The sequence below is a fragment of the Xiphophorus hellerii genome, chromosome 9, assembly GCF_003331165.1.
Source record: "Xiphophorus hellerii strain 12219 chromosome 9, Xiphophorus_hellerii-4.1, whole genome shotgun sequence".
Classification (NCBI taxonomy): domain Eukaryota; kingdom Metazoa; phylum Chordata; class Actinopteri; order Cyprinodontiformes; family Poeciliidae; genus Xiphophorus; species Xiphophorus hellerii.
Genome location: NC_045680.1, coordinates 30,231,597 through 30,256,426, shown reverse-complemented (window position 1 = coordinate 30,256,426; position 24,830 = coordinate 30,231,597). Strand labels below are relative to the sequence as shown.

At 43.0% G+C, this 24,830-nt stretch overlaps 2 protein-coding genes and 2 long non-coding RNA genes across 4 annotated transcripts in view; 1 reads left to right on the top strand and 3 right to left on the bottom strand.

The window, feature by feature from the left end:
- LOC116725837 (uncharacterized) overlaps positions 1 to 3,774 on the top strand; it is a 13,998-nt gene extending 10,224 nt beyond the window's left edge. The window contains exon 6 of the long non-coding RNA XR_004340499.1: positions 3,591 to 3,774. This is a non-coding gene — a long non-coding RNA (uncharacterized LOC116725837). The remainder of the gene's footprint in view (positions 1 to 3,590) is intronic.
- LOC116725838 (uncharacterized) lies at positions 3,212 to 22,849 on the bottom strand. Its single transcript, XR_004340500.1, has 3 exons — positions 22,271 to 22,849; positions 18,618 to 18,619; positions 3,212 to 3,230 (listed from the first exon to the last, which is right to left on the bottom strand). It is a non-coding gene; the product is annotated as an uncharacterized LOC116725838 (long non-coding RNA).
- On the bottom strand, positions 14,540 to 18,712 carry LOC116725836 (gephyrin-like). Its single transcript, XM_032572211.1, has 8 exons — positions 18,527 to 18,712; positions 16,852 to 16,930; positions 16,723 to 16,780; positions 16,546 to 16,638; positions 15,840 to 15,934; positions 15,680 to 15,747; positions 15,154 to 15,423; positions 14,540 to 14,926 (listed from the first exon to the last, which is right to left on the bottom strand). The coding sequence occupies exons 1-7, from the start codon at positions 18,588 to 18,590 to the stop codon at positions 15,380 to 15,382; spliced, it is 501 nt and encodes a 166-aa protein (XP_032428102.1). The 5' UTR covers positions 18,591 to 18,712; the 3' UTR covers positions 14,540 to 14,926; positions 15,154 to 15,379.
- On the bottom strand, positions 18,849 to 24,830 carry LOC116725833 (gap junction beta-4 protein-like). Its single transcript, XM_032572208.1, has 4 exons — positions 24,535 to 24,830; positions 21,552 to 21,757; positions 20,707 to 21,008; positions 18,849 to 20,626 (listed from the first exon to the last, which is right to left on the bottom strand). Exons 2-4 carry the CDS (start codon positions 21,720 to 21,722, stop codon positions 20,284 to 20,286), a joined length of 816 nt encoding a protein of 271 aa, XP_032428099.1. The 5' UTR covers positions 21,723 to 21,757; positions 24,535 to 24,830; the 3' UTR covers positions 18,849 to 20,283.

Below are 24,830 nucleotides of genomic sequence, written 5' to 3'. Positions count from 1 at the left end.
AGAGCAGAGAGTAATATATTGACCAGAATGTCCTGCGCTGTTGCTAACTTCCTGCTTTTGAAACGGTCTCTAGTCAGGTTGCATTCAGAAAGGTTTTTTACTGTTTTAGAGTCCACTTCAACCGGACCGAGACCTAGGTTTTGAGGCAGATTGGTGATGGCTTTTTAAGTCCGTTTTGGAATTCAAATTTGCATTCTGACCTCCCCAAAAAATCTAACTTTCTAGACAAACGGATTAGAGTCTGATTCAGGACTGTAATTCTGGGTTGGTCTGAATGCATTCTTAAAGCACCATTGTACAGCAGATTAGTCACGTGGTGCATCATTACTGCCAGGACGCACTGCAGGGAAAATAAACATTTAATCTTGAATGCTTAGTCATTTTGATAATAGGCTAATATAAACCTCTTTTGCCTTCATTATAAGCCTTATATAAGGCTTTTAAATTTTTGCGGCTCCAGACAGATTTTTTTTTGGTTTTTTTGGTCCAATATGGCTCTTTCAACATTTGGGTTGCCGACCCCTGGTCTAATAGGACCTGACAATCATTATAGATCTGAAACAACTTGGAGTTTTGCTTTGTTAAAAACAAATGAATGAAACCTACAAACAATATCCTAAATGTTAAGTCAATTTCATGTGGATTTTTTTGGTGTGTTTCAGGAATAATAACAGCCAAGTTTACTTAGTGGGTGCAACAAAGTATTCTGAGTAAACATCATTTTTACCTTTGTATTCCTCTTTTACATTGTTAGTAAGAGAAGAGAAATTTGTGTTGTAGCTTCTATTTTTAGAATACTTTAAGTTGTCCTTATCTTTCTTGAAAGACATAGCATCAGTGAAAATGCCAGAGATTAATTTGTTTTGTTGTTTTTTGGGTCAGTATCAACCTCTTGAGCTGACAAAACAACATTTGTGGCATTGTTGTGTTGTGGTCGAGGGCCGCACAGAATCACTCAGAAGGCTGCAAATGGCCCCTGGGTCGCTCTTTTGACACCCATGTTGTATGAGCAGTATGGGAATCCCCACCCCCAAAGAAACCCAAAACATTCCATCTCTCCATCTTTCTAGCTACAGAAAGGGTTTTGTTCATTGTACTATTCTGGATCACAAGATACATGGATGATTAGAGCAAGTCAGAGGTAGAGCGCTGAACCTCCTCTGCTTTTCTCTGGTTCCGGCCTTGACATTCTTCCTTGAAGTGTGGGCTGAGAGATAAAACTGTAAAATGTTTTGCATATGTTTTGCCAAAAGCAAAAACATATGCAGTTTTCATGCTGACTAATGCATAAATAAGTCAGGGATTTCTGAGAGTACTTAAACAACACAGCACATGTCTTAATCCTAAAACATTAAAATCACAGATGTCATAACAAGGCACAGCAATTCTAAATCTAAGCAATATATTATATGTGATGACTTAACCTGAACTGTTCAAGGTTTAAAATAAATAAGGAAACAATGCAAATCTGATGCTGATGAAACTGGTTGCAAGATAGGGTACGTTTCTGCATCAATGTTTTTTTTTTTTCCAGAAGCCAGCACATCTCCTTAATGCCCAGTGATGGCATAGTTACTTTGAAAAAGTAACTTTAATCAGATTACTGATTACTCCTTGAAAAAGTAACTTAGTTAGATTACTGATTACTTGATTTGGAAAGTAACTAAGTTACATTAAAAGTAACTTTTTTAGTTACTTTCGACAACAACGTTGTGAAAATTACATTGATCTTTGCCAATTCTTAATTGCAAGTTATTTTATAATGGTAACATCAACAATGTATTTCCATTTATAAGGATGAACTGAAGGGGAGATTGTTTAATGGTTACAGCACTACAAAAAAACTTTAGTAAATCGTTTTTGTGTGTTCCTCTATTGTCTGGAAAACTGTAAATAGGATTTTAGACTCGTTCATTCGTGGTTGTTTTTACGTTCATTGCACTGTTCAAATTAGTCTCGATGTTTGCAGTTTTCTGGAGCGCAACGCGAAGCTCGATGTAATTCAGAGGTAATATATTAACTTGACATGAACAAAGACACAGCAGGACGGATCATCTGGGAAATGATGGACAGGGAGAGTCTGACTAAAACTAACTGGATGCCAGACTTATGTCTGCTTATTTGCAAACTCAAAAACAGCAAACCCGCGACTCATTGAATCTGTAAGCGACTTTAGAAAAAAACAAGCCCAAAGTCGTTTATAATAATCGGACTTGGTGACAGAAACTCAAAATAGTTCCTGTTTTTCCAGTAATAATCTCCCGCTTCCCTCCATTGTTTATGTTTCTGTCGCTGCTGATACTGTTGCATAGAAACGCTGGTCACTCCCCAAGACACGTAGAGGAAATAAAATTAAATTACAAAAAAAACGCAAAGTGTTTTGGATAAGTAACTGTGGTCTGACTACTGTATTTGAAATAGCAATGCGTTAGATTATACCCAGGGATCCTTGTTAACCTCTCTGATTATTTTTCTTTAGAACATTTTTGAAATTTTGTGCTCATGGTCACACCCAAGGTTTGTGTCCTGCTGCTTTCCAATGATGCATTGTACTGCTGTTCAGACAACATGTAAGGTTCAGAAATAGTAATGTAGCCTTCACTCTCATGACAAATGTCTACTGTCCTTTTTACAGAGGCTCATATAATTTATTTTTTACTGAACGCGGTAGAGTGGTCCAGGTGTTTGAAGTACCACTGACCTTACCAGTCTCTCTCTCTTTTTTTTTAAGGTCCAGTGGTAACTGATCTCTCAATTGACCAGTGAAAGTTAATTGAATGTTCAAATTTGTATTGGTAGTAAAAAAAAGCTAATTATTTTAGCCTTCTCATTGTTTTTCTTTTCTTGAGCACATCAATATAATACTGATCAAACTTTGTGGAGATTTTGTTTTGGAACCAATAAAGGTGTGAACAGCTTTTATTATGGTAATTTCCGTGAAAATGTTAAGAGTTCTGTGTGATTTCATTAGGGAACTAATAACTCTGACCTTAACTTACCACGTGAACTTAAACCAAAAGAAGTCACTGACATGTTGATTGGAAGAATGTGTGACACATTCAGCTCCATGATGATGGGACACTTTTAAAAGAACCACATTGAGAATAGACTTTAAAATACTGTTGTTAGTTTATAAATCACTGAACGGCTTAGCACCACAATACATTAAAGATATGCTTTTATTGTATCAACCTTCCAGACCTCTGAGGTCTTCTGGTTCTGGTTCTGCTCTGCATCCCCAGAACCAGAACCAAACGAGGAGAAGCAGCTTTCAGCATCTATGCACCACAAATTTGGAACAAACTTCCAGAAAACTGTAAAACAGCTGAAACACTGACTTCTTTTAAATCTCAACTGAAAACCCACCTGTTTAGAATTGTATTTGAAATGTAATCAATTACAAATTTATTGATGTAACTTGACTTAATGATTGATTCTATATTGCATTGTGATTCTGTGTTTGTTATGATGTAAAGCACTTTGAAATGCCTTGCTGCTGAAATGTGCTATACAAATAAAATTTGATTGATTGATTGATTGATATATTGTAGCAGTTTGTCTGTCCTCATGAACCCATTTGTATCTCACAGATACTGGTTTACTACAGTCCAGCTCACCAGCTCTGTGTGACCAAGCTGAGGACCTGCAACCCAACCTTCATCTGCTTGGCTGCCTCTTCCTCTCCCGGCCCATGAGCCATGCTTTCAACTGCATTCTCCTCTTCCAATTGTAAGTTACCATGGCAATCATCTTTCCATGTCATGAAGTTGAATCATTTACATAATAAAAGTGGAGTAACGCTGTGCGTGGGAAGGAAGCGAGTGGCTGAGTTTATTGATCTTTATTCTGTTTTCCTTGGGATGCAAAGTGCTTGATAACAATATTCAAGCATATTTAATCTTTTTTACATTTTGACACTTAGAAATAACTAATTCCACATTTTATTGGAATTCATGCAAAATGGCAACAAAGCAGTGCATAGTTGAATGGATATGTGTGAAAATGTTTAAGGAGTTTGAAAGCATTTGTAACATCCTTTCTATGTCCTTTCTATTTTATTTTACCCTGATGTAATTTCTTTCCTATTTACTGAAACACAAGTATGCATTTAATTTGATTTCCAGAACTGAAATAACAATTAGGAAGCCACATGTATACTTATTGATCACTTCTCTAATCCCACATTAAAAACTAAACTTCCAGACTAAATTCATATGTGAAGTTCGGGAACTGCAGGCGGTGGATGTCAAATGGAGGAAGTTGACATAAGGGAGTAAGTCTGGAAGCATCCAAAGCTTTTAGGAGGTGAGAATATAATGTGTATTTCTGGTGTAACTGATCACAGATGCAGAATAAACCACCCAAATCTAACCTGCACAACTTTGAGTCAAAGCCAAGATGACTAAAACCTGTAATTTCTCCCAAAGCTGCTCCCACTAACAACTGAACGGAGACATTGTTGACTTTCATATGTATGTTTTGATGGTTTTTTTTGTTTCTACATAAAATGACACATTCCAAAAACATATCATAAGGATTTAAGATAATGAAATGTACATTTATTTTTAACAAGAGGTCGTGACAACTGTGTTATGTGTGAAGTGTGTGAGTGCGTGCACCCCAACAGTGTTTTCTCACAGACTGTGTTATAATGTATTAACAGTGAAAGAGATTCCCTTGAAATAAAGACATAATGACAGCAGGTTAGATATTTATTTTTACATTTGCATATGTCCCAGACTGTTTTCTTTCTTTTTTTCGTTGCCAGGCTATTTTAATACATACACTGCAGCCTTTTCCTTTCTCCTTGAACTTCTTTTTTCTGTATTCCTTTGCTTCCTCATGATTTGAAACTTTTCTTTTGTTTCCTGAAAATCACTTTTCACAACCTCTTTTCGTCAACATTAACCTAAGAACAACATCACAGGCTTATCTGTACACCCTGGTCTCCCCTGCAAATTAAATTACCTTATCATACAGTAGCATTTCCTACAGGCTACTTTTGCTTTTGAACACTTTGCGATCTACTAAAATGTTCACTGCATTATTGTTGGAATGAAACTTGCCAAGTCATTTAATCTCCACTGTTGCAGATTGTTAACAGAGCTAGGACAGACTTGTGTAAAAACCGTCCTTGAGGTTAGGGCTTTACTGCCTGGCCTTCTACTGCACAGAGCTGAAATAGTGAGTTACAAGCCAAACTGAGCCAAACACTGATAAAATATGATTTATTACAGCAATTCCTGAGGCTCTGTAATTTTTTAAAGTGATCCCCCTGTTTTCAGATCTGTTGTTTGACCTTGAGTTCAGTGTGGCTTTCAGAAGAGACAACCGTACTTTAAAATACTAAATTAGTATGCGGCTATAGCCATTTACTTATTGAATCCAGATTGTAACTTTGTTTTTAAAGAAAAAGCTATAGATCTTGTATTATTCAAAGTTAATGCTTGCAGCATTGACCAGTTTGTTTGCAGGAGAGTGTAAGTCCGTAGAGGAGGGGCGCAAGGCTTTTAACAACATGGGTGGAAGGTCCTGTTATCAGGGTGTGAGAGGCTTTGAAACACCTGGCCAATCAATACTTCCTTCATTGTGTTCAAGGGGGCTTAGTGGTCGATCAATGCAGAGGCTCAATCGCACTAACACACAAACGCCACCCAGAACATGACCTGCATCCTTTACCCTTGCCGTGCCTTGGTCTGTTGGCACGACTCTACACAATGACAGGGACTCATAAACTTCATGTGTTCATAATACCAAAGCATTTTGTTTCAGAACAAAGAATGAAAATTTACATAATTAGTAACGAGTGCCTGTTTTCATGTAATGTCTTTGGAGTAGTGATGGACGATGTGTACCTAAAGCTTTAGTGTATTGATTTGTGATATTTCACAGTTGTGAAAGCAAAATTTCAGTACATTAAGAGGCGACTAGATTAAAACTCAAAACTAGATTAATTTAATATTTATACATGACCTAATGTTAAAGAACCCACACAGGTTATTGTGAATATTGCATGCAAAGAGAAAATCACTTGGACAAGATTAAATTTTGATATAAAAGAAAATATTTTAAAACCAAACTGGAGGATCATCACACATTTTGTCCTGGAGGCAGAAGTAAAACAGCATAAACCATAAGTTCATCAATGTAGCAATGCTAAAGATTTCAACTCTAGAAGACAAAACTAATTACAAAGTTCATTCCTTCTATTATCACAAATAATATGTTATCATTGAGAGAAGTTGTGAATTAGGGAACTATAGAGTGATCTTTAGATGTTGCACACCTTGAAGATGCTTCACTGAAATACCGATCAACATGCACTACAGGCAGACCAAAACAAAGCAACAGGATCACAAGCTGATCATTTTCTAATGAGCAGTGACTAGGATAATGCTAGCTCCGAACAAGAGCAGGGAAGAACAGTCATTCATGTCTAGCAGAGAAACTGTGGATTGTTGAAAAGGGTCTAGTTTTTGTTACACGTGAAATTCAAGATCTGTGCCTGATTACCATTACATTTTCATTACAATAGAAGCTTGGATAAAACAACTTAAAATTCATTAGTTTTTTTTTCTTTACATGGATCACTGCAGGCAGTCAGAGCCACACAAAAACAGGTTGCTCTAATACCTTCATTATTCTATTGCCTGGCCACCTTTCCTGTCAATGACATAGGAAAGTATTATGCCATGAAAATAAGGCTGTAGAATATATGTAATGTTCATCAGCTAAGGGAGGCTGCAGCTCTCAGATGGTCTGTGTAGCTCTGCTGCAGAACTGATGCAACTGCAGCTAAATTGTAGAATGATGCAATAATAACATTCATCAATCTAATTTTACGGTTTACAGGTGCTTTATTCACCTGTGGTTTCTAGATACTTGAAAGTGAAACATGACTTACTTTCGATTCATTTGACAAATAATTATTTGACAACTTCTGTTTTAAGCACTTATGGAGCATTAACATTTTATTCCCAAGCCTTCATCTCTAGGTCAGTTGTTTCTCAAACAACAAAATGAGAGTGTAATTTTTAAAAAATAAAATAAAAAATCTTCCCACCATCTTTGACCCCAATGTAATCTCACAGTCCTGTACATTGGAGGATATGATTCACATGTCCATCTGCACAGTCCCCTTCATTTTCCCATTTTTAAAACCACCTAACATTTATTTTTTGTTAAGCCAGCATACATGACAAGATAAATAATGTGACAGCAGGTTAAATATAAAACTTTCCCGTTATCAAAAAGGCTATTTCATATTTGATTTTAAAACCAGGGGTGTATAATTCAGTCCTCAAGGGCTGGTGTCTTTATGATTAACTTGAGGCTGCTTGGTAAAGCCAACTGATTAAAATGTAAACATATACTATGAAGGGTGAAGTCTCTAGTTGACTGAAAAATGTGATTAAATGTGCAAGACTCTAGTTACTGCCCAAACAGGACTTCACTCTATTTTGTAGTCTGAACAAGGAGAGGTCAAATATGAAGTTACTCTGAGACACAGTGAATAAGGCACAATGTCAACCTGTGGGTGGAGATAAAGATTGGGAGGCCAGATAATTCCCCTCGGATCCAGCTGTGACATCCGATTAGGCTGCAAATTGGAACGGCTCACTGAAGGACATTTTAAGGCCCATGTGGGTCGGAAAAAATGTCAGACAAGTGTTATTCTTGTTTTTTTGGGACTTCAACTGTTCTTCTCAAGTGAAATCTTCCTACATAAAAGATTATATGCATTTACATCTAACAAAGTATATTTATATGGATTGGTATTCTCAGTGTTGTATAGTAACGAAGTAAAAATACTTCACTACTTTACTTAAGTATATTGTGGAGTACTTCATACTTTCCTGGAGTATGAAAATGTTTGATGACTTTCACTTTTACTTCACTATTTTTCCGAACTTAATTGCGTACTTTTACTCCGATACATTTTCAATGTGTGGTTTAGTTACTCGTTACAAAAAAGCGAGAGAGAGAAACAAAGTGTTTTGACCCCACCTACTGATTAGCAAGTAGCAAGCAGGCTACCGAACAAAGTCGTAGCCTGCTTGCCTGGGCTTGTTCATCACCTCCAATAGGATACACCTGTTTCGCTTCTCCCATTGTTGGGGAAATCAGAAATCCGATCACGTTACACCGGATGGGAGGGGGGGTCGTACACAGAACAGTGCTGCCCGCACTGACGCGGCTCAGGGATTACGTGACACGCAGCGCCGTGCCCTATCATGCACTGTAAGCTATGTAATGTGTTTTGAGGCAATTGACCAAAATCCCGGACAATTCTTAAATTCCCCCCGGACATCTTTTTAGGTCTGAAAAGTAGGACATGTCCGGGAAAAAGAGGACGTCTGGTCACCCTAGTTCAATGGGGGACAGAAGCCATAGCGATAGCAATTTAGACTAAATGTAACGAATATAGGAAAGGCATGCAAGTTCAAAACCACAAACCATTAACATGTGCTACTCTTTAAAACTGGAACAATTTATTAGCAGGTTTCATTCTGCCTGCACTTGGTTGGGTACATTATTTTATGTTTATTTGACAAGTTTACCAAAATATCAGACATGTCATTCAAACTTGCCTTGTTTTACTTTTTACTTGTACTTTTCATTACATTACTTGAGTACATCCATTTTTACAGTAATTTCCATACTTAAGTACAAGAAGTTTCAGATACTTTAAGACTTTTACTCAAGTAACATTTCAGTCAGTGACTTCGACTTTTACCAAAGTCGTATTTTGGAGAGGTACTTGTACTTTTACTTGACTCTGAGATTTCAGTACTTTATACAACACTGGGTATTCTCACATGGTCAAAATTATACCTTGAATAAAACATACAGTTTCATTCATATTTGTTAAAACGTCCAATAAAGCATTACAACTTAAAGGCACATTGTTTTATGTACCCATCAACAGGTTTCTGATACAAGTCTGTCTGAATATTTGTTGATTCCGTTTTATTTACATGACCAGAACCAAATGTGGAGAAGCAGCATTCAGCTTCTAAGCACCACTAATCTGTATCGAACTTGCAGAAAACTACAAAACAGCTGGAACGCAGGTGTGTTTGTAGCCTTGATTTGAAGGGTCTTAGTGTTTCAGCTGTTAAGCAGTTTTCTGGAAGAGTGGAGAGCAGAGTAGACCAGAACCAGAAGACCTGAGTGCCCTGGAAGGTTGATAGTAATAAGAAGAGATTCTACAACCAGCAATCGTCCCACATCTCAAACTGTTGGGATAGAACTCTGTCATCTGGGATGTCAGAGCAAATCCCAATAGTTCTTACACACACTACTGTATTAGACAAATAATTAAATTGGCAGTACGTCTTGTTTCATCAAACTTCTTCCATCCAATTTAGTAAATCATACCAAACAAGAGTATTTAGCAGATTAAGCTGTCTGGCATTGACAGAGACGATTTAGCAGGTTTTTACTGGGCACAACTCCCACACACAACTCTGCTGCTCAGCCCATAGAAGAATTTTCCTTATAACTGTGGCACCTATTAATGAGGAATAAACAAGAATGATTGCTACAATGAAAAAATAATTAGGCATACACATTTTCTTTCCTTCTTCCTGTATTAATTATTTTGACACAGTATAACTTAGTTCAAATTAGCAATAAATTCAAACTTTTGCAATAACTTCTTCTTTCAAAGGTCTTTGGTTGTAGATGCAGATTGTTTTTTTTCTTCTAGATTGAAAACGGCTTTCCTACGTCTGTTTGGTATCTCCTTTGAATGGTTGAAAGTGAGCAGAATCAAAAGCTTTTGGGTGTACTTCAGCCCTTAGGTGTGTGGAGAAACCAGCAATAGATCTGCAGTCTTAGTAACCAACTGTTAAGAGATTACAGGAGCTTTAACGTGTAAGGAGGGAACAATTGTTGAAACCTGTCTTGAAACCAACTGTAAAAGCATTCCTCTCTGATACTTGTCACGCCGATCCTCTTTATGAAGACATGCGTGTGTTTTGGAAATGCTGCTTCTCAGAGTGTGATGTTCGAGGAGCACATGAAGAGAAGATCCCAACGCTGATCCCAAAGGCATCCTTTGTTTTGAAAAACCTAAACTGGAACAGTTGTGGAGGATAAAGGCATTGCTTTACAAACAGAAAGTGATTTTAAAACTAAACCTCGTAACTCTTCATATCTTTCAGACTCTTGATCATGCAAAGTAGTGATTTTTGTCCATTAAAAGGTTTTTAAAAGCTGAAAAGTTAGGATTTCTATTCCCCCATTTACAGGAGTGGATGAAGAATTTGGTGAGGATCAGCAGGTTGTTAAGAATGAGGTTCTTCTGTCTCTGTGGGTCCAAATATTAGATCCTCTCTTTTTAAGGGATGATGAAGGGAAAGTTTTGATGAGATCCAGTCCTGAAAGTTCCTCCAAAAATGTTCCAGTTTGCACACAATAGAAAAAGAGACGATCTGTTGTTTCAGTCGTTGTCACAAAAGGTCCAGCTGTTGGTATCAAAGTTGAATCTTTGTCTTAATAATTCCCTGGATGGAAAAATGTTATTGAGAATTTTAAAATGAACTTCTTTAGCTTTAGGACTTAGAGGGTTATGGAGCTTTCTGTGAACTTCTAAATCTGCTCCTTAGTCGCATCTTTTCGGGCCTGCTACTGCCTCTAGTGGTGTGGGGTGGTAACACAACTAATATAATTACATTACTAAATCGGAATACCACAAAGTCTTTATTATTTATTATTAATTCTGGCATTACTGGAACCGTAAAATATAAAGTCCCTCACTAAAGAACACACCCTTTCATTTCCTCAAGGAAGTAGAGCTAATTAAATGACATAAACAAAACCTGAAAGTGATTCCAGTTTCACTCGATGGCCAACATGTTGAAACTGGCTAATTTTAAATTCCTTGTCATTCCTGGACAGTCAGCTCAACTTTGCTGAAAACACTGGCTATCTCTTTAAGAACTGTTCTCAGAGACTCTGTCTTTTTTAATTTTTATTTTTACCCCTCCAGGGGGTCTTTTGTGGGCTCTAGTGTCCCTTTTTACGACAGTAGGCTGACAGGAATGGGGAAGGAGAAGGGGGAAGACATGCGGCAAATGTCGTCGGGTCCGGGAATCGAACCCGCGACGGCCACGTCGAGGACTCAAGGCCTCCAAATATGGGTCGCGCTATCCACTACACCACCACGGCACGCCTGAGACTCTGTCTTTTAAGACCCAGTGATCTTTGGGTTACCCAACTAGAGGTTGTTGAATTAAAATGTTAAAACTTAGCATTCTAACTAGAGTTTTAACTCAACTCAAGTTAAAACAACATTTTAACTCAAGTTTTAACTTTTTTCATCTCCTCAGCTGGTTTGCTCACATGAGCTGCAGACTAACAGACAATCTTTTAAGAAAACTTTGGATGGCAGGTATAACAACAGGTAAATAGTGGTGAAACCAAAACCAACTCTGTCTCAACTGTTTGCTGAAAGAACATGAGAGACAGCAAGAAATATTTCAGCAGAGAGCATCCATCCTCTTTATTCATCAGTTTGAGCCTCTGAGCTCATTAAGGCGTTACTCTGGGAACTAAGAACATCTATTAAAATCATTTAATGACAGTGCAATAATTATTCTTAGCCAAACTAAATGATAACATTTACCTGTAGCATGCTAAGAGTTTTACTCTATGCATAAATTGTTGATAATGTGATTCTATGAATATGATTTATTTTATCATTTTAGAGTTGAAGGAAAATTTCCACCTTGGAAGACTAAATAGTTTAACCATATTTTTTCCTATATTTAAGACTCTACCAACAAAAAGTCTCTCAGACTAACATGGCACCGTAAAAGAAACATGTGAATTTTGCTTGTATCTGTTTAACAACTCTGGTTGTAACGACCTGGGTTATTATTCTGCTGTACCTAATTAATTTGTTGGTTATTGACTTTTGCTCAATTAAATTTCTTATGTATACATTGCAGATGGAATTTTTATTATAGTTGATCATGTTGTTTTTCATGTCTCCTTATTTATTTTGTACCTCCTATAATTGATGGAGATATAACAATATTATTTATAATGTATAAAAGTGTTGTTTGTCATTTAATTAGCTTTATATCCTTAAGAAAATGAAAAAATTGTGTTTATTAGATAATTATCTTTTACGTTACCAGTAATGCAGACAGTAATAATAAATAGTAAAGACTTTGTGGTATTCTGATTTAGGAATGTAATTATATTAGTTGGGTTAGGTTTGGGCATCAGCTGTGCTGTTTAGAGTCCGGTGTGGTGGTAACAGCCACACTGACACCGAACCCCCGTGGATCCGGTCGGATCGGTGACGTCAGTACCCAGGCAGTATAGCTCCTGTTAGCATCTCAAAGAGCATCCAGCTCTGCCCGTCTCAGCACGGCATTTATTTTTATCTCGTTAAGGTAACGATCACCTGTCAGAGCCTTTGTTGGTTCTGCTGGTATAAATGGCTCTTTGTTGCGGAGAAATGTCCAGGGTCCAGATTAGGTCCTTTGTTGTGTTCCACTCCGGCTCTCGCTCTCCTCTCCTCTCTTTCATAAATTATCCAGATTCTGTCTCAATTTTTATTTTTTTAATTACAGCCAATAGTGCCACAGTGTGGCATTATCTAAAATGACACCAGTCAAACGCAATATGATAAACAACTACTTGGGTAAAGTTAGCCTTGACGTCATCAACCCATCTGTGAAAAATGGCGACCTCCATGGGTGACAAATATAACAAAAGATGTAAATTTTTGAATTATGAGTTTTGGCGTAATACAAACAGCAATTTTCTAGGTAATAGGAAAATGCAACATATTTAGGAAACATGTTCAACTAGTCCTGGATCCTTAGAACCACCCGGTTCTGGATGGCTGTGGCAGCATGTTTGCTTCTGCACCGTATGAGATACATGGATGAAGAACTGAGAGCTTGTGATGGTAGGAACTCAGAAACCTCCAGTACTGGAAAGAACCTACTGTACTGATGTGATAATAATGACTTCCTGTTTGAGTAAATAATCAGATTTTCTGTATTTTATCAGTCAAAATCTGGCACAGCTGCACTGTCCATCCATTTTAGAGATGATACCATCATGAGATAATTATATGCCAACCGTCCATCTTCTTCCTCTTCGTCGGGTCACGGGGCCCAGACTTCCCTCTGCCAGCCTCCTGCTCCAGCTCCTCTGGGGGAATTCCAAGGTGTTCCCAGCAGAGGACCATCGTCCCTCCAGCGTGTCCTGGGTCTCCCTCTGCGCCTCCCACCACCAGAGAGGCATCCATCCTAACCAGATGCCCGCTCCATTTTTCCCTCATTCATGACCTAGAAATACTTAAACTCCGCCACTGGGACAGGACATCCCCCCCCCAACCTCCCGACCTGGAGAAGGCACTCTACCCTTTGGAGGCACTGATCCTCATCCCGGCTGCTTCACACTCAGCTGTGAACCGCTCTGGCAAGAGCTGTAGATCACAACCCGATGAAACCAACAGGACCACTTTATCCACCTAAAGCAGATATAGGATCCTAAGGCCGCCAAAACAAATCCCCTCAACACCTTGGCTGCGCCTAGAAATTTTGTCCATGAAGCTATTGAACAGAATCGGTGACAAAGGGCAGCCCTGGCGGAGTCCAACTCTCACTGGAAACGATGCAAACCAGACTCTGACTCCGGTCATACAGGGACCTGACAGCCCGTATCAAAGGGCCCGGTACCCCATACTCCCGGAGAACCCTCCACAGGGCTCCCTGAGGGACACGGTCGAACGCCTTCTCCAAGTCCACAAAACACATGTAGACCAGTTGGGCGAACTCCCATGCACCCTCCAGGACCCTGCCGAGGGTGTAGAGCTGGTCCAGTGTTCCACAACCAGGACGAAAACCACACTGCTCTTCCTGAATCCAAGGTTCAACTATCCGACGGACCCTCCTCTCCAGGACCCCTGAATAGACCTTGCCAGGGAGGCTTAAGAGTGTGACCCCTCTATAATTGGAGCACACCCTCCGGTCCCCCTCTTTGAACAGGGGGACCACCACCCCAGTCTGCCAATCCAGGGGAACTGCCCCCGATGTCCATGCGATATTGCAGAGTCGCGTCAGCCAACACAACCCTACAACATCCAGAGCCTTAAGGAACTCCGGGCGGATCTCATCCACCCCCGGGGCCTTGCCACTGAGGAGCTTTTTAACCACCTCGGCGACCTCGTCCCCAGAGATTGGAGAGCCCAACCCAGAGTCCCCAGGCTCAGCTTCTTCAATGGAAGGCATGTTAGTGGGATTGAGGAGGTCTTCAAAGTAATCTGCCCACAATGTCCCGCGTTGAGGTCAGCAGCACACCATCCCCACTATAAACAGTGTTGGTGCCGCACTGCTTCCCCCTCCTGAGATGCCAGATGGTGGACCAGAATCGCCTCGAAGCCGTGCAGAAGTCTTTCTCCATGGCCTCTCCAAACTCCTCCCAGCCTGAGCTTATGAGCTAATTGTGAGCTAATTACTCAGTGCAGATAATTATAGCTTACTGTAAAAATATTCAGTTACAATGCTACCATTTTAGAATTTTGCATTAAATTTGGTTTCTAACATCAAATCTCTCATAGCTGCCTTGAATAACTGATGGAGATCAGCAGGTTCATTTATCAGCAGTTTGTTGCAGCCTTGTAACTCAGGAACCCAAACAGAGAAGTGCATTGTGGGAGAATCGTCCTGCTGCTTTGATTCAGGTGATCAGGCAGGTGTGTTCTCATCAACCAATCAGGTTCAGCGTTTCCCTGACGACTGAAGGTGAGTAGTGAAACCGTAACGGGTCAGGAGGGAAGAGGAGGAGGAAGATGGCTGCAGCTCACCTGACGGGAACAGGTGAAATGAGAGGGAGGGGCAGGTCTGTTTCCAGGTAGGTAGGGGGTGCCCTTAGCCATGACCGCCACATGACTCGTCTGACCAGCACACACACACACACACACACACACAGACACATGAATGAGAAGTGAAACACATGAATGAACACAGAATGAAGTTGTGAAAAACATGATTATATAGTTGCTATGCCAACCAGCGGCTTGTTGCAAACCTGGACCTTCAACCTTCCTGCAGCAACTGGTTAGTTCCCAGTTTAATTCTGATGGACCCCAACGCCGATGGGGCCCAGCGGCAGCCAGCTCACCTTTGCGGCGATGGCGGCCACAGTGATGTGGGACGAGCCGTGCTGGTGGTGCTGGTGGTGGTTGTGCCGTCCTCTCCTCCTGTCCTCTTCGTCTTCGTCCTCTTCCTCGCACTGGGTGCCGCGCTCCATGGTGTGCGTATTGGCGTGCGTATTGGTCAGCAGGGAGGGCATCGGCTCCAGGGCGGCGTGCGTGGATTTAACGCGAACGGCGGCTTCGCGCAGCAGGTCAATGGCATGAGGCAGAGCCGGGAGGATGAACTGGAAACACTCCTGCAGGAACACGGACATGTTTAGTCTCATCACTCCCAGAACGCTTCTCCCAGTTCAAATAGCAGCAGGAAGTTCTCTGAGGGGGAGGATGACCTCCACTGACGTGCTCAGTGCCTTCAAATGGCCACCTGCATTTGGTTTGGCTTCATATTGCTGAAAATGGCGTCATTTGATCTGGATCTCTGCAGTAAAACCACTTTTGAGTCCATGAGACGCGGCAGAACTCGACAAGAACCGTGAGGAGTCACTACTGCACCTGGGAGCCTTTCTTGCTGCCTGGAAGGTTGATGATCAGCGTTTTTACCACGAATACCACAAACTGGCCTGGAATGAGTACAGAGGAGCCAACATTAGATCAAGCAGGTGCATCACACAACACACACACAGAAGGCTGCTGTGGACTTCATGAACCTCACCTGGAGAGCATTCCCAGAGGAGTAACGTTCAGGGATCCCATCAGCATGGCCAGAGCCATCCCTGGGGCCTCTCGCTCGATCACCTCCCTGGTCGCCTGCAACATCCGTGGGATGACTTCATTCATAGGACGAACATTTCAGAAACATTCCTGCTTACCGAGCCGACAGACGGGTCGCAAGAAAAAAGATGCAAATTAGCAGCCAAGGATTTGAGAAAAATCAAGTATGAAGCTACCAGGAACCCTTTATCTTCCAGTTTTGTCAAGTATGGCTGCCTTCATGAGGTGGAAAACACGTTAGCAGCCTGGCTAACATTATATGCTAGCAGCCTGGCTCACTCTATATGCTAGCAGCCTGGCTCACGCGCTACATGCTAGCAGCCTGCCCACGTGCTACATCCTAGCAGCCTGGCTAACATTATATGCTAGCAGACTGGCTCACTCTACATGCTAGCAGCCTGGCTAATGCAACATGCCAGCATCCTGGCTAATGCAACATGCTAGGAGCCTGGCTCATGCGCTACATGCTAGCAGCCTGCCCATGCGCTACATGCTAGCAGCCGGGCTCACTCTACATGCTACTAGGATCGTTTCTGCCACTGTAATGTTTGGTTGGTGCTGCAGCCTGTGGACTTGCTGGGTGAGTGGTACTGGGAACCGTCATAGTGGGTTCATCTGAAGCAGGGAGTGTCAGCCTGTACTGGTACCTCTGGTGTAACATCTCGTGGTGCAAAACCAGTTCCTCCGGTGGTCAGAATGAGATTCAGCTCCTGCTCATCACACCACTCCAGAAGAGTTTCCTGCATGGAAGGAAACACAAGAACCGAGTCAGGAACATCTCCGCTTCCTGAACCAGCATCTGAAAGACACCAAGGAGCCCGTACCTTGATTTCCTCGATCTCATCTGGAACTATTTTGTAGGCTGCGATGACTCCTCCCAGCCTGCAGGGGGAGACGACAGTGAGGGTCAGAATGTGAAGGCGCGCGGCGCCGGCGTTCATGAGAGGACTCACAGTGACGGGTCGTGGACCAGGTCCTTCAGGTTCACTCCACTCCTGTCTTCTGCCAGGTTCTTGAAGCAGCTGTCACTGACTGCAGGGGAGAGAAGGCCTGGTCAGAACCAGAACCGTTCTGCATTCTAGACCCTTTATCCTTTAGCAGCGCGTCTCAACTCAGGTTCTGGTCTTCTGGTCCTTTGGATCATTTCTGACAATTCTGGTTCTGTCCTGAACCTCATCTGGATCTCTTCCTGGGGAAACGGATCACTTGATTGGACCGGCACCGGCACTGTTAGAACCAGCTGGGAACATCTTCAGTCACACCGAGCAACGAGTTCATGAACCTTCCTGGAGTTTCAGCTCACAGTTCATTTCCTTTGGGTCCAGTTGGGTCCCATTGGGTCCACCACGTTTTAATGTCAGATGGATCATTTATGCAACAGGATCCAGAATAAAATCTAGAAATATGAATATTTACTATAGAAATCTTAGATCCTGAACTTTTCCAGACTTTTTTCAGAACCTTTTAGGCCCTGTTCCGGTTCCGTCAGAATCTTTTGGTCCCGGTTCCATCAGCAGTGATCCAGAGTTGAGTAAGGAGAGACAGACCGGCTGATACCAGAACCAGAACCAGAGCAAACACAGGGGAACCACCGGGCCCAGTTAGCTCCCACCTGGTCTATTGGGGCGGTTCTGAACCGGGTAGGGTCCAGTCCAGTTCTGGATCTGTGCGTTGCTGCGATTACGGTTTCCATGTTGGCTGATTATTATTCAATGCTGTAATTAACAAAGCACCGCCTTGTTTGGAGTGGCCTAGTCAAAGTCTGGACTTAAATTCCCCACCATCTGAAATGAATCAGTTCAACAAAGTAGGTCAAAGGTCATCTCAGTGACGTCAGAGACTCGGCTGTTAGTGGGTGTGAATACTTTTTCGGTCAGGATGGAGAGATTCATTCAGAAATTAAATCATCGGTAATAATTTCAGTTACTGCTGCCTATTGGACCCTACCGGGCCCAGTTCCCGGCTCTGGTTCCGAAGCAGCTGGGTCGAGCCTCTGTTTTGCCCTCACATGTTTTAATCAACCGAGTCGTGGTTAATGATGCTGGCGGACCATTTCCGCTTTAACCGGGCCGGCTGGTTCCGAAGGTTCGGTTTGTGTGTGCGTGAGCAGAACCGCGGCGGCGGTCGGAACCAGCACATCTGCAAAGGGACATGAATAATGCAGCTCATGTAGGAGCAGAGCGCTCCAACGCGAGGAAACATGATGTTCAACCCCAACCAAGCTGGACCCGTTCAGCACAGTGGGACGTTTCAAAATAAAAGCCTGCCAGGGATTTCTAACAGCCCCAGCCAGCAGGAAGAGGCGCTCGCCTTTTGTTTTGAAAGTCCAAACCGGGGTTTCTTCTCCCGTCTGTCTGCCTAAATGAAATATTCCAATCCTCTCACATTTCTGCTCCAAACACACATTTCCCTCAATAACTAACGTTTCCATGCAGATATTAGCCCAATCCCAGACGAACCGAGTCAGCATGTGTCCGAACCGAACCCAGAGCTCAGCCCAAACCGCCGGTTAGCTCGCTGCTAGCCGAGCCGCTCCGCAGAGCTCGTAGCCCGGATCGTGACAGCCGTCATAAAACAGCTCCGGTCCGCAGCGAACCGGGGCGCTACGGGTCGGAACTGCGAACCTACCAGTCAGGATTCCCACTCGGGTCTGATGGTCGTGGTTGGTGAGCACCATCCCATCCGCCGCCATGTTTCCAACCTCTGTCTGCACCGTGACGGCTCATACGTAGCGGCGGGGGAGGGGGGAGGTTCCGCTGCACCTCTGGAGGAAAGGCCGAACCGAACCGAGACCAGCTGGATGGGTCCAGATGGACCAGAACCAGCTGCTGGTTCCGTGATTGTTAAGAAGTTCCGAAGTCGGGCCAGAGCCGGCTCTAGCAGAGGCTCTAGTTGGATCTTAAACCACAGAACCGGGTCGGTTCTGGACCAGAAGTTTATGAGTTGTTGACACATTTGCTCATTTTTGTTTTATTCTGATTAATTTTACATGAAAGGAAATGTTGACACGTTTGATGTTTTGTCAGGACATGAAAGTAAAACTCATTTCAGTTTAATTTGATTTCTGCAGCCGATCCACAGTGAGTCCCAACTAAAGGTTTTCTAAAATCAGTTCAGTTCATTCCAGTCGATCCAGGATGAGTCAGAGCCCTCGGCCCACAGCATCACTCCTCCCAGCGGAGCCCAGCAACAGCCGGACCGGTTTCCAGAACAAACTGTCCAAAAATACCAGAATCCTTCATAATTCTGGTATATCCTCCTTCGGAGGAGAAAACAGCTGCAGACGATTCTAATTTAGTTCCTCAAAATGCTTCCTGCTGCTTTTACAACAGAGTTTTAGAGCCTAAACGGTTTAAATTAGAGAATAAAATCGTGTCATAAAAGTCATAATAACTAGAAAAAAATCACATGATGTTAGGAGAGAGAAGTAGGAATCTTTAGAGAATTGTATCATTAAAATGAGAAATTGTTGTGACGTTTGGAGTAAAGAAATAATTCATCGGTATTTCCTCAGAAATTATTCATAAATCATTCTGACAGCAGGATTTGAAATGATTCTGATGAAGCTGACAGATGAATCGTCCAGGCTTTCCTCACTGAAACGATTCATCTATACAGTTTTTTCTGCCTTGTAGCGTTTTTATACTCATAACATTTTGACTCTGTCGTCGCCATAAATGATTCTCATTCTGCCTGTAAGCTGGACCGGAGGCGGAACCGCTCCGGGCCGGTACCTGCAGCATAATCCGGCTGCCACCTGCCTGGTACCAGGACGCTGCTGGTTGTTCTGTCAGCAACAGAACCAACAGAACCAGGGATGGGCCCAGTGGGCTGCATCGGGCAGCTACCAGAGCACTCTACAGTCTGAGGAAGGCGGTGCATACAAACGCCTAAGGCCTGACCTATGACCTCGGGCCTGACCTTGACCTCTCGCTGTTTGTTGTTTCTAACTAAATCAGCATTTTCTGTAGCTACAGACATGACATGCATACACCTGTGTCTAGAAGCGACCTGGATTTGCTCTGGCCCAGAACCTTTGGTATAGAAACTCTCGTGGAGTAAATGTGATGTTTTAACATGAAGTTAGGTTGACATTTGTCACTGTGAGGACGGTAACCCTGGGTTGTCATGAAGTCGTTACATCATGTGACTTCTTTGGTCTCATTGGATGAATAAATAAAAAGATGCACCAGATGCAGTTTTCTGATAAACAGTCATTAAGCAAAGCTAGCTGCAAGCAGAGTTGAGAGTTTTGTTCTGGTACTGAAATATCCATCCAGCCCCTGTCTGGAGAAGCAGCAGTTCCTCCTGAAGGGGAACCCTTAAAGTTCTTGTTCCCTTGATCCCAGGGCCTTCGGTCTTCCTGTTTTCCACCGGTCTCTGTGCTACAGCAGGGTCGTTTTCTGTCGACCCTCAGTCTTCTCCCGCTTGCTTAAACTCAGCTGGCTCTCTGCTAGCGTAGGGTCCACACTCCGGTACTGGGACCTGGGAGGTGCGATGGCAGTGAGTTCATGCTGGTCGGCGAACACAACCCTCTCGTTCTCATTTCGGATGTTTATCACTTTCAAGATGCGCTTGCCAATGAGGTAAATCATCTCAAGGATGCACATTAAGATGCAGATGGCGCTGGACACGACCATGAAGAGCATGAAGATCTTCTTCTCTGTTGGACGACTGATGAAGCAGTCCACGGTGTTGGGACAAGGTGCCAGGGAACACTTGGAGAGTCTGCAAAGAAAGTAAAGCAGATTGAAGCAACGGAAGAACACCACTGTTGTCTTTGCCAACGAGTAAAGTCCAAAGCTTACTTGGGGAGGTCGTATCCATGGTAGATCTGATACAGAATATAGAGAAACGATGTGTCAAACCCGGCTTTAAAGACCAAGCTCACTAGATACGTCCACCACAGACCTCCTCTCTTCTTGCCGGGGTTGGCATAAAGGTGAGAGCCTTGGTGCACCGCCATGTACTTCCTGTCCTTCCCCTCACGGTATTTAACATGAGCCATGACCATCAGAGACGGGCAGGTGACGAAGATCAGCTGCAGCGCCCACAGACGGATGTGGGAGATGGGGAAGATATGGTCGTAGCAGACGTTGTTACAGCCAGGCTGAAAACAGGTCAAACATGTTGAGTTCTGGACCGCATCAGAAGGAGAGCAACCAACTAGAGCAGAAGCACATCATGACAACAGAAAACCTTTGGAAGACCAGAGAGAAGACCAGAGAGAACCGCCTGCAACACCACCATGGACAGAAACCACGGTAGCCTCTGAGACCCGAACATAAACTAGCATGACTGGTTAGACAGCCAGACAGCCAGCTGTGGTGTGAGGGATGAATCAGCCTGATGCTGTTCCATCTGAAGGCCAGCAGGGGGAGACTCATGTACAGCATCTAGCAGGAAATAAATTATGACTTTGACCAGAGTAAAATATCTTTAAACAAGCATGTTTCCAGAGCTGGATGCCGTCTTGAGGAGGATGGAGTTCTAAGCTGTTTAGCCAAAGGTCTTGATGAAGAGCAGGAAGGTCTGAACAAGGTTTTATCGGGTCAACTAAAGGTTGCTATTTAGAGTCACCCACTGTTCGATCAGGAACCTGTTGGTCCGCCACTCTGACTCACATGTTAAGGTGCGTTAGTGTGGAGCTCACCTGTTTAGTGTTGCACACAAAGTCCTTGTTCTCGTCTCCCCACACCCTCTGGGCCGCCACTACGAACACCATGACCCGGAAGACAAACACCATGGACAGCCAGATCCTCCCGAAGGCCGTGGAGTACTTATTGACCCCGCTCAGCAGATTCTCCAGTCCGGACCAGTTCATCCTGCCGGGTTAGGGTTCTGGGACACACCCGGGCTCTGGCGAGGGACAGGAGACATCAGGAAGACATCATGAGACATTGTGAGACATCATGAGACACCCGCCACTCCGGTTCAACAGGTCCGGTTCTAGAGCATCTGAGCGAGTCACGTTAATTCCTTCGTCTCCATCGCTGCTCTGACCAATCCCTCAGAACATGGTTCTGTTTGGACCTCCAGTCCATCAGAACCACCGTTCAGAGTCTAACTGGGTCAGAACTTCACTCGCCCCAGCCGTCCGGTCCATCAGAACCTTGTACCCAGTTTGGCAAAGTGTGGTTCTGATTGAAGTTCTGAAGAGGAACAGAACCCTGGTATTTTTTCTGGACTGGAGAGCAAAAGAGGAAGACCAGATGAGCTCTGATGTTGGATCACTAGGTTCTGACCTGGTTCTGACTTGGATCATGGTGTTGTTCTAAAGGAACTTGGAAATGTTTCTGTATTCTCTGACCTCCAGACGGCAGCTGGCCGCTCAGAGTGAGCCCGGTTCTGGTTCTGGGAGAATCCTTTAACAGGTTTCTTCTTGTTAAGGGGAGTTGTTGCTCTCCGCTGTCGCCACATGCATGCTCAGCCTGAGGTACTGCTGCAAAGTGCAGTCTGCTGGGTTTCCCCAGAAACTTTTCCAGCTAATTTGAATGAACTGAACTTGATTCTCTGACTGATAACTGGGATGAACTGGAAAGACTGGACGATTGAAGTGAAGCCATTCCTTTTGGAAAGAGCATCAGTATGATGTGTTGTGAATTGGTGCTATAGAAATAAACTGCATTGAATGGAAAATCAATTTCTATGAATGTGTTTGTTTATTGGTAATATCAACATTTCTATGGTCAAAATGGCTGAGTTTATGCATTTCCTGTTAAAATGAGGCAGTGCAGTGCTTCGCCTCTGGGGGCGCTGTTTCATGCCGCGTTAACATTAACAGCCGCCTCGTTTAGCTCAGCGGAGGCGGTTGTTTACGGTAAGCTTGGGTAATTTCCTGTAAACCGTCTGGAGGAAGCAAAGCGAAGGACAGAAAGCTGGTTGTTTCCAGCTGTACGTACCATGATATTCAATCAAAAGGAAAAAAAATAGGGACGTGCTGTGGTGGCGCAGGGGTTAAGCACAACCCACATAAGGAGGCCTTAGTCCTCGACGCGGCTGTCACAGGTTCGATTCCTGGCCTGGCGACCTTTGCCGTATATCTTCCCCCTTCTCTCATTACCCACTTCCCTGTCAATTAACTATCAAATAAAGGCCAGTAGAGCCAATAAAGCCTTTAGAAAAAAAATGCAGTCATTGGATTTTTCATTATCTAACCTGCTTTACTATTAACAAAATTGTGGATAAAAAGGTATTTTGTATCAAAACATTGTGTACACACATCTGTGTCAGTCTGTGGGTGGGAACATTTCCGTTCTAAACCTGGATGTTGTTGGTCAGTTTACTTTTGTTTATTTGGCGGCTTGGCGCTTTTTCTGTGAGCTAACTGACAATGCAGTGAAGCTAGCTAAAACGATGCAGTGAAGCTAGCTAAAACGATGCAGTGAAGCTAGCTGAAACGATGCAGTGAAGCTAGCTAAAACGATGCAGTGAAGCTAGCTGAAACGATGCAGTGAAGCTAGCTGAAACGATGCAGTGAAGCTAGCTAAAACGATGCAGTGAAGCTAGCTGAAACGATGCAGTGAAGCTAGCTAAAACAATGCAGTGAAGCTAGATGGAGATCCACTGGGTCCGGTGCAGTGATAGTATTTTTGTATCCTCTGATAATATCCTCCAGGCGTCCCTGATCGCTAATATACATTATTAAAACACCTGTTGACTATAAACAGTCTAACATGTTTAATGAATGTGTGTGGCATATTTAGCCAGCACCGTGCCTCACAGATAGGGGGCAGCGTTGAGCCCTTTAGGCAGAATGAACAACAGCTGCTCTTCTTCTACGTATCAAAAAGACTGAAAATGATGAGAGAAAAATCCGCTCAGAGTAGAGATCGTCTCGGTTAACGCTGCCAGATTCAAAAATGAACAAAGAAAACAAGAAACTCTTATTTACACAGTCAGAGGCAAATAAAATCAGATTATACACAAAATTTAACTTTAAGCAGAAAAAGAGATGTCAGCCTAAAAAGCATTAACATAAAAAAGTCAAATTTAAACTTATAAGTTTGTTATTTTAAGCTTTTAGTTTTATTTCCAGACTTTCTGTCTGGAAGTAAATGTTATTATTATTCAATATTTGTTTACTTTCCTTGCTGTCATTTTACTGAACAGCATGGAATCGGTTAAGGCGTAAATAAAAGCTTCAGGTTAAAACGGAAAAATACGTTTTTATTTTGGATGGAACATTTGGATGAGACATGAACTGTGGTTCCGTTTGGACCTGATGGACCTCTGGTACCGAGTGGAGGTCCAACAGAACCTCTGGTTCTGGCTGCTGCTTCATCTCACTGAAGGAGAGGAACCGGTCCGATCCGTTTTGATAAACTATCTGGGACCAACAGGCCAGAACCCAGAGGCTCAGCGGGTCTGAACCCGAGGTTCTGCTCACATCCACAAAGTTCTGAAGGAACCGCTGATCAGCTTGTGGATGTCTCTAACTCACGACCAGAACTGGGCCCGGTTCTGGAGCCGGTGACCCGGCCCAGCATAGGTTTCCTCACTAAGCTGCTGGGAGGGAAGCTTTCTCGTCTCGCTGATGGAAAACTTCCTGTAAAACTCTCCTGGATTTCAGGTTCCTGTGTGGTTCTGACCCAAACCCGGTAAAACAAATAAAACCCAAGTCAACAGAACCTTACCTGGTACCAGACGTCTCAAACAGCCAGCATGTGGAGCAGAGGAAAATCTGGATTGTCTCTCTGCCCTGTGAAAACCAGACGGAGCGGCAGCGACGTCATCAGCCCAATGGCTGAGCAAGTCCCGACCTGAGACTCCCCGCCTCCAGCAACCACACTCAGGGCAACTCAGAGCAACTCAGGGCAACTCAGAGCAACTCAGGGCAACTCAGAGCAACTTCAGAAAAACTTCAGAAAACTTCAGACGGAGCTGGAGCAGAGCAGCCGTCCTGCCACTTAAAGGGCCAGCGCCTCTTTTA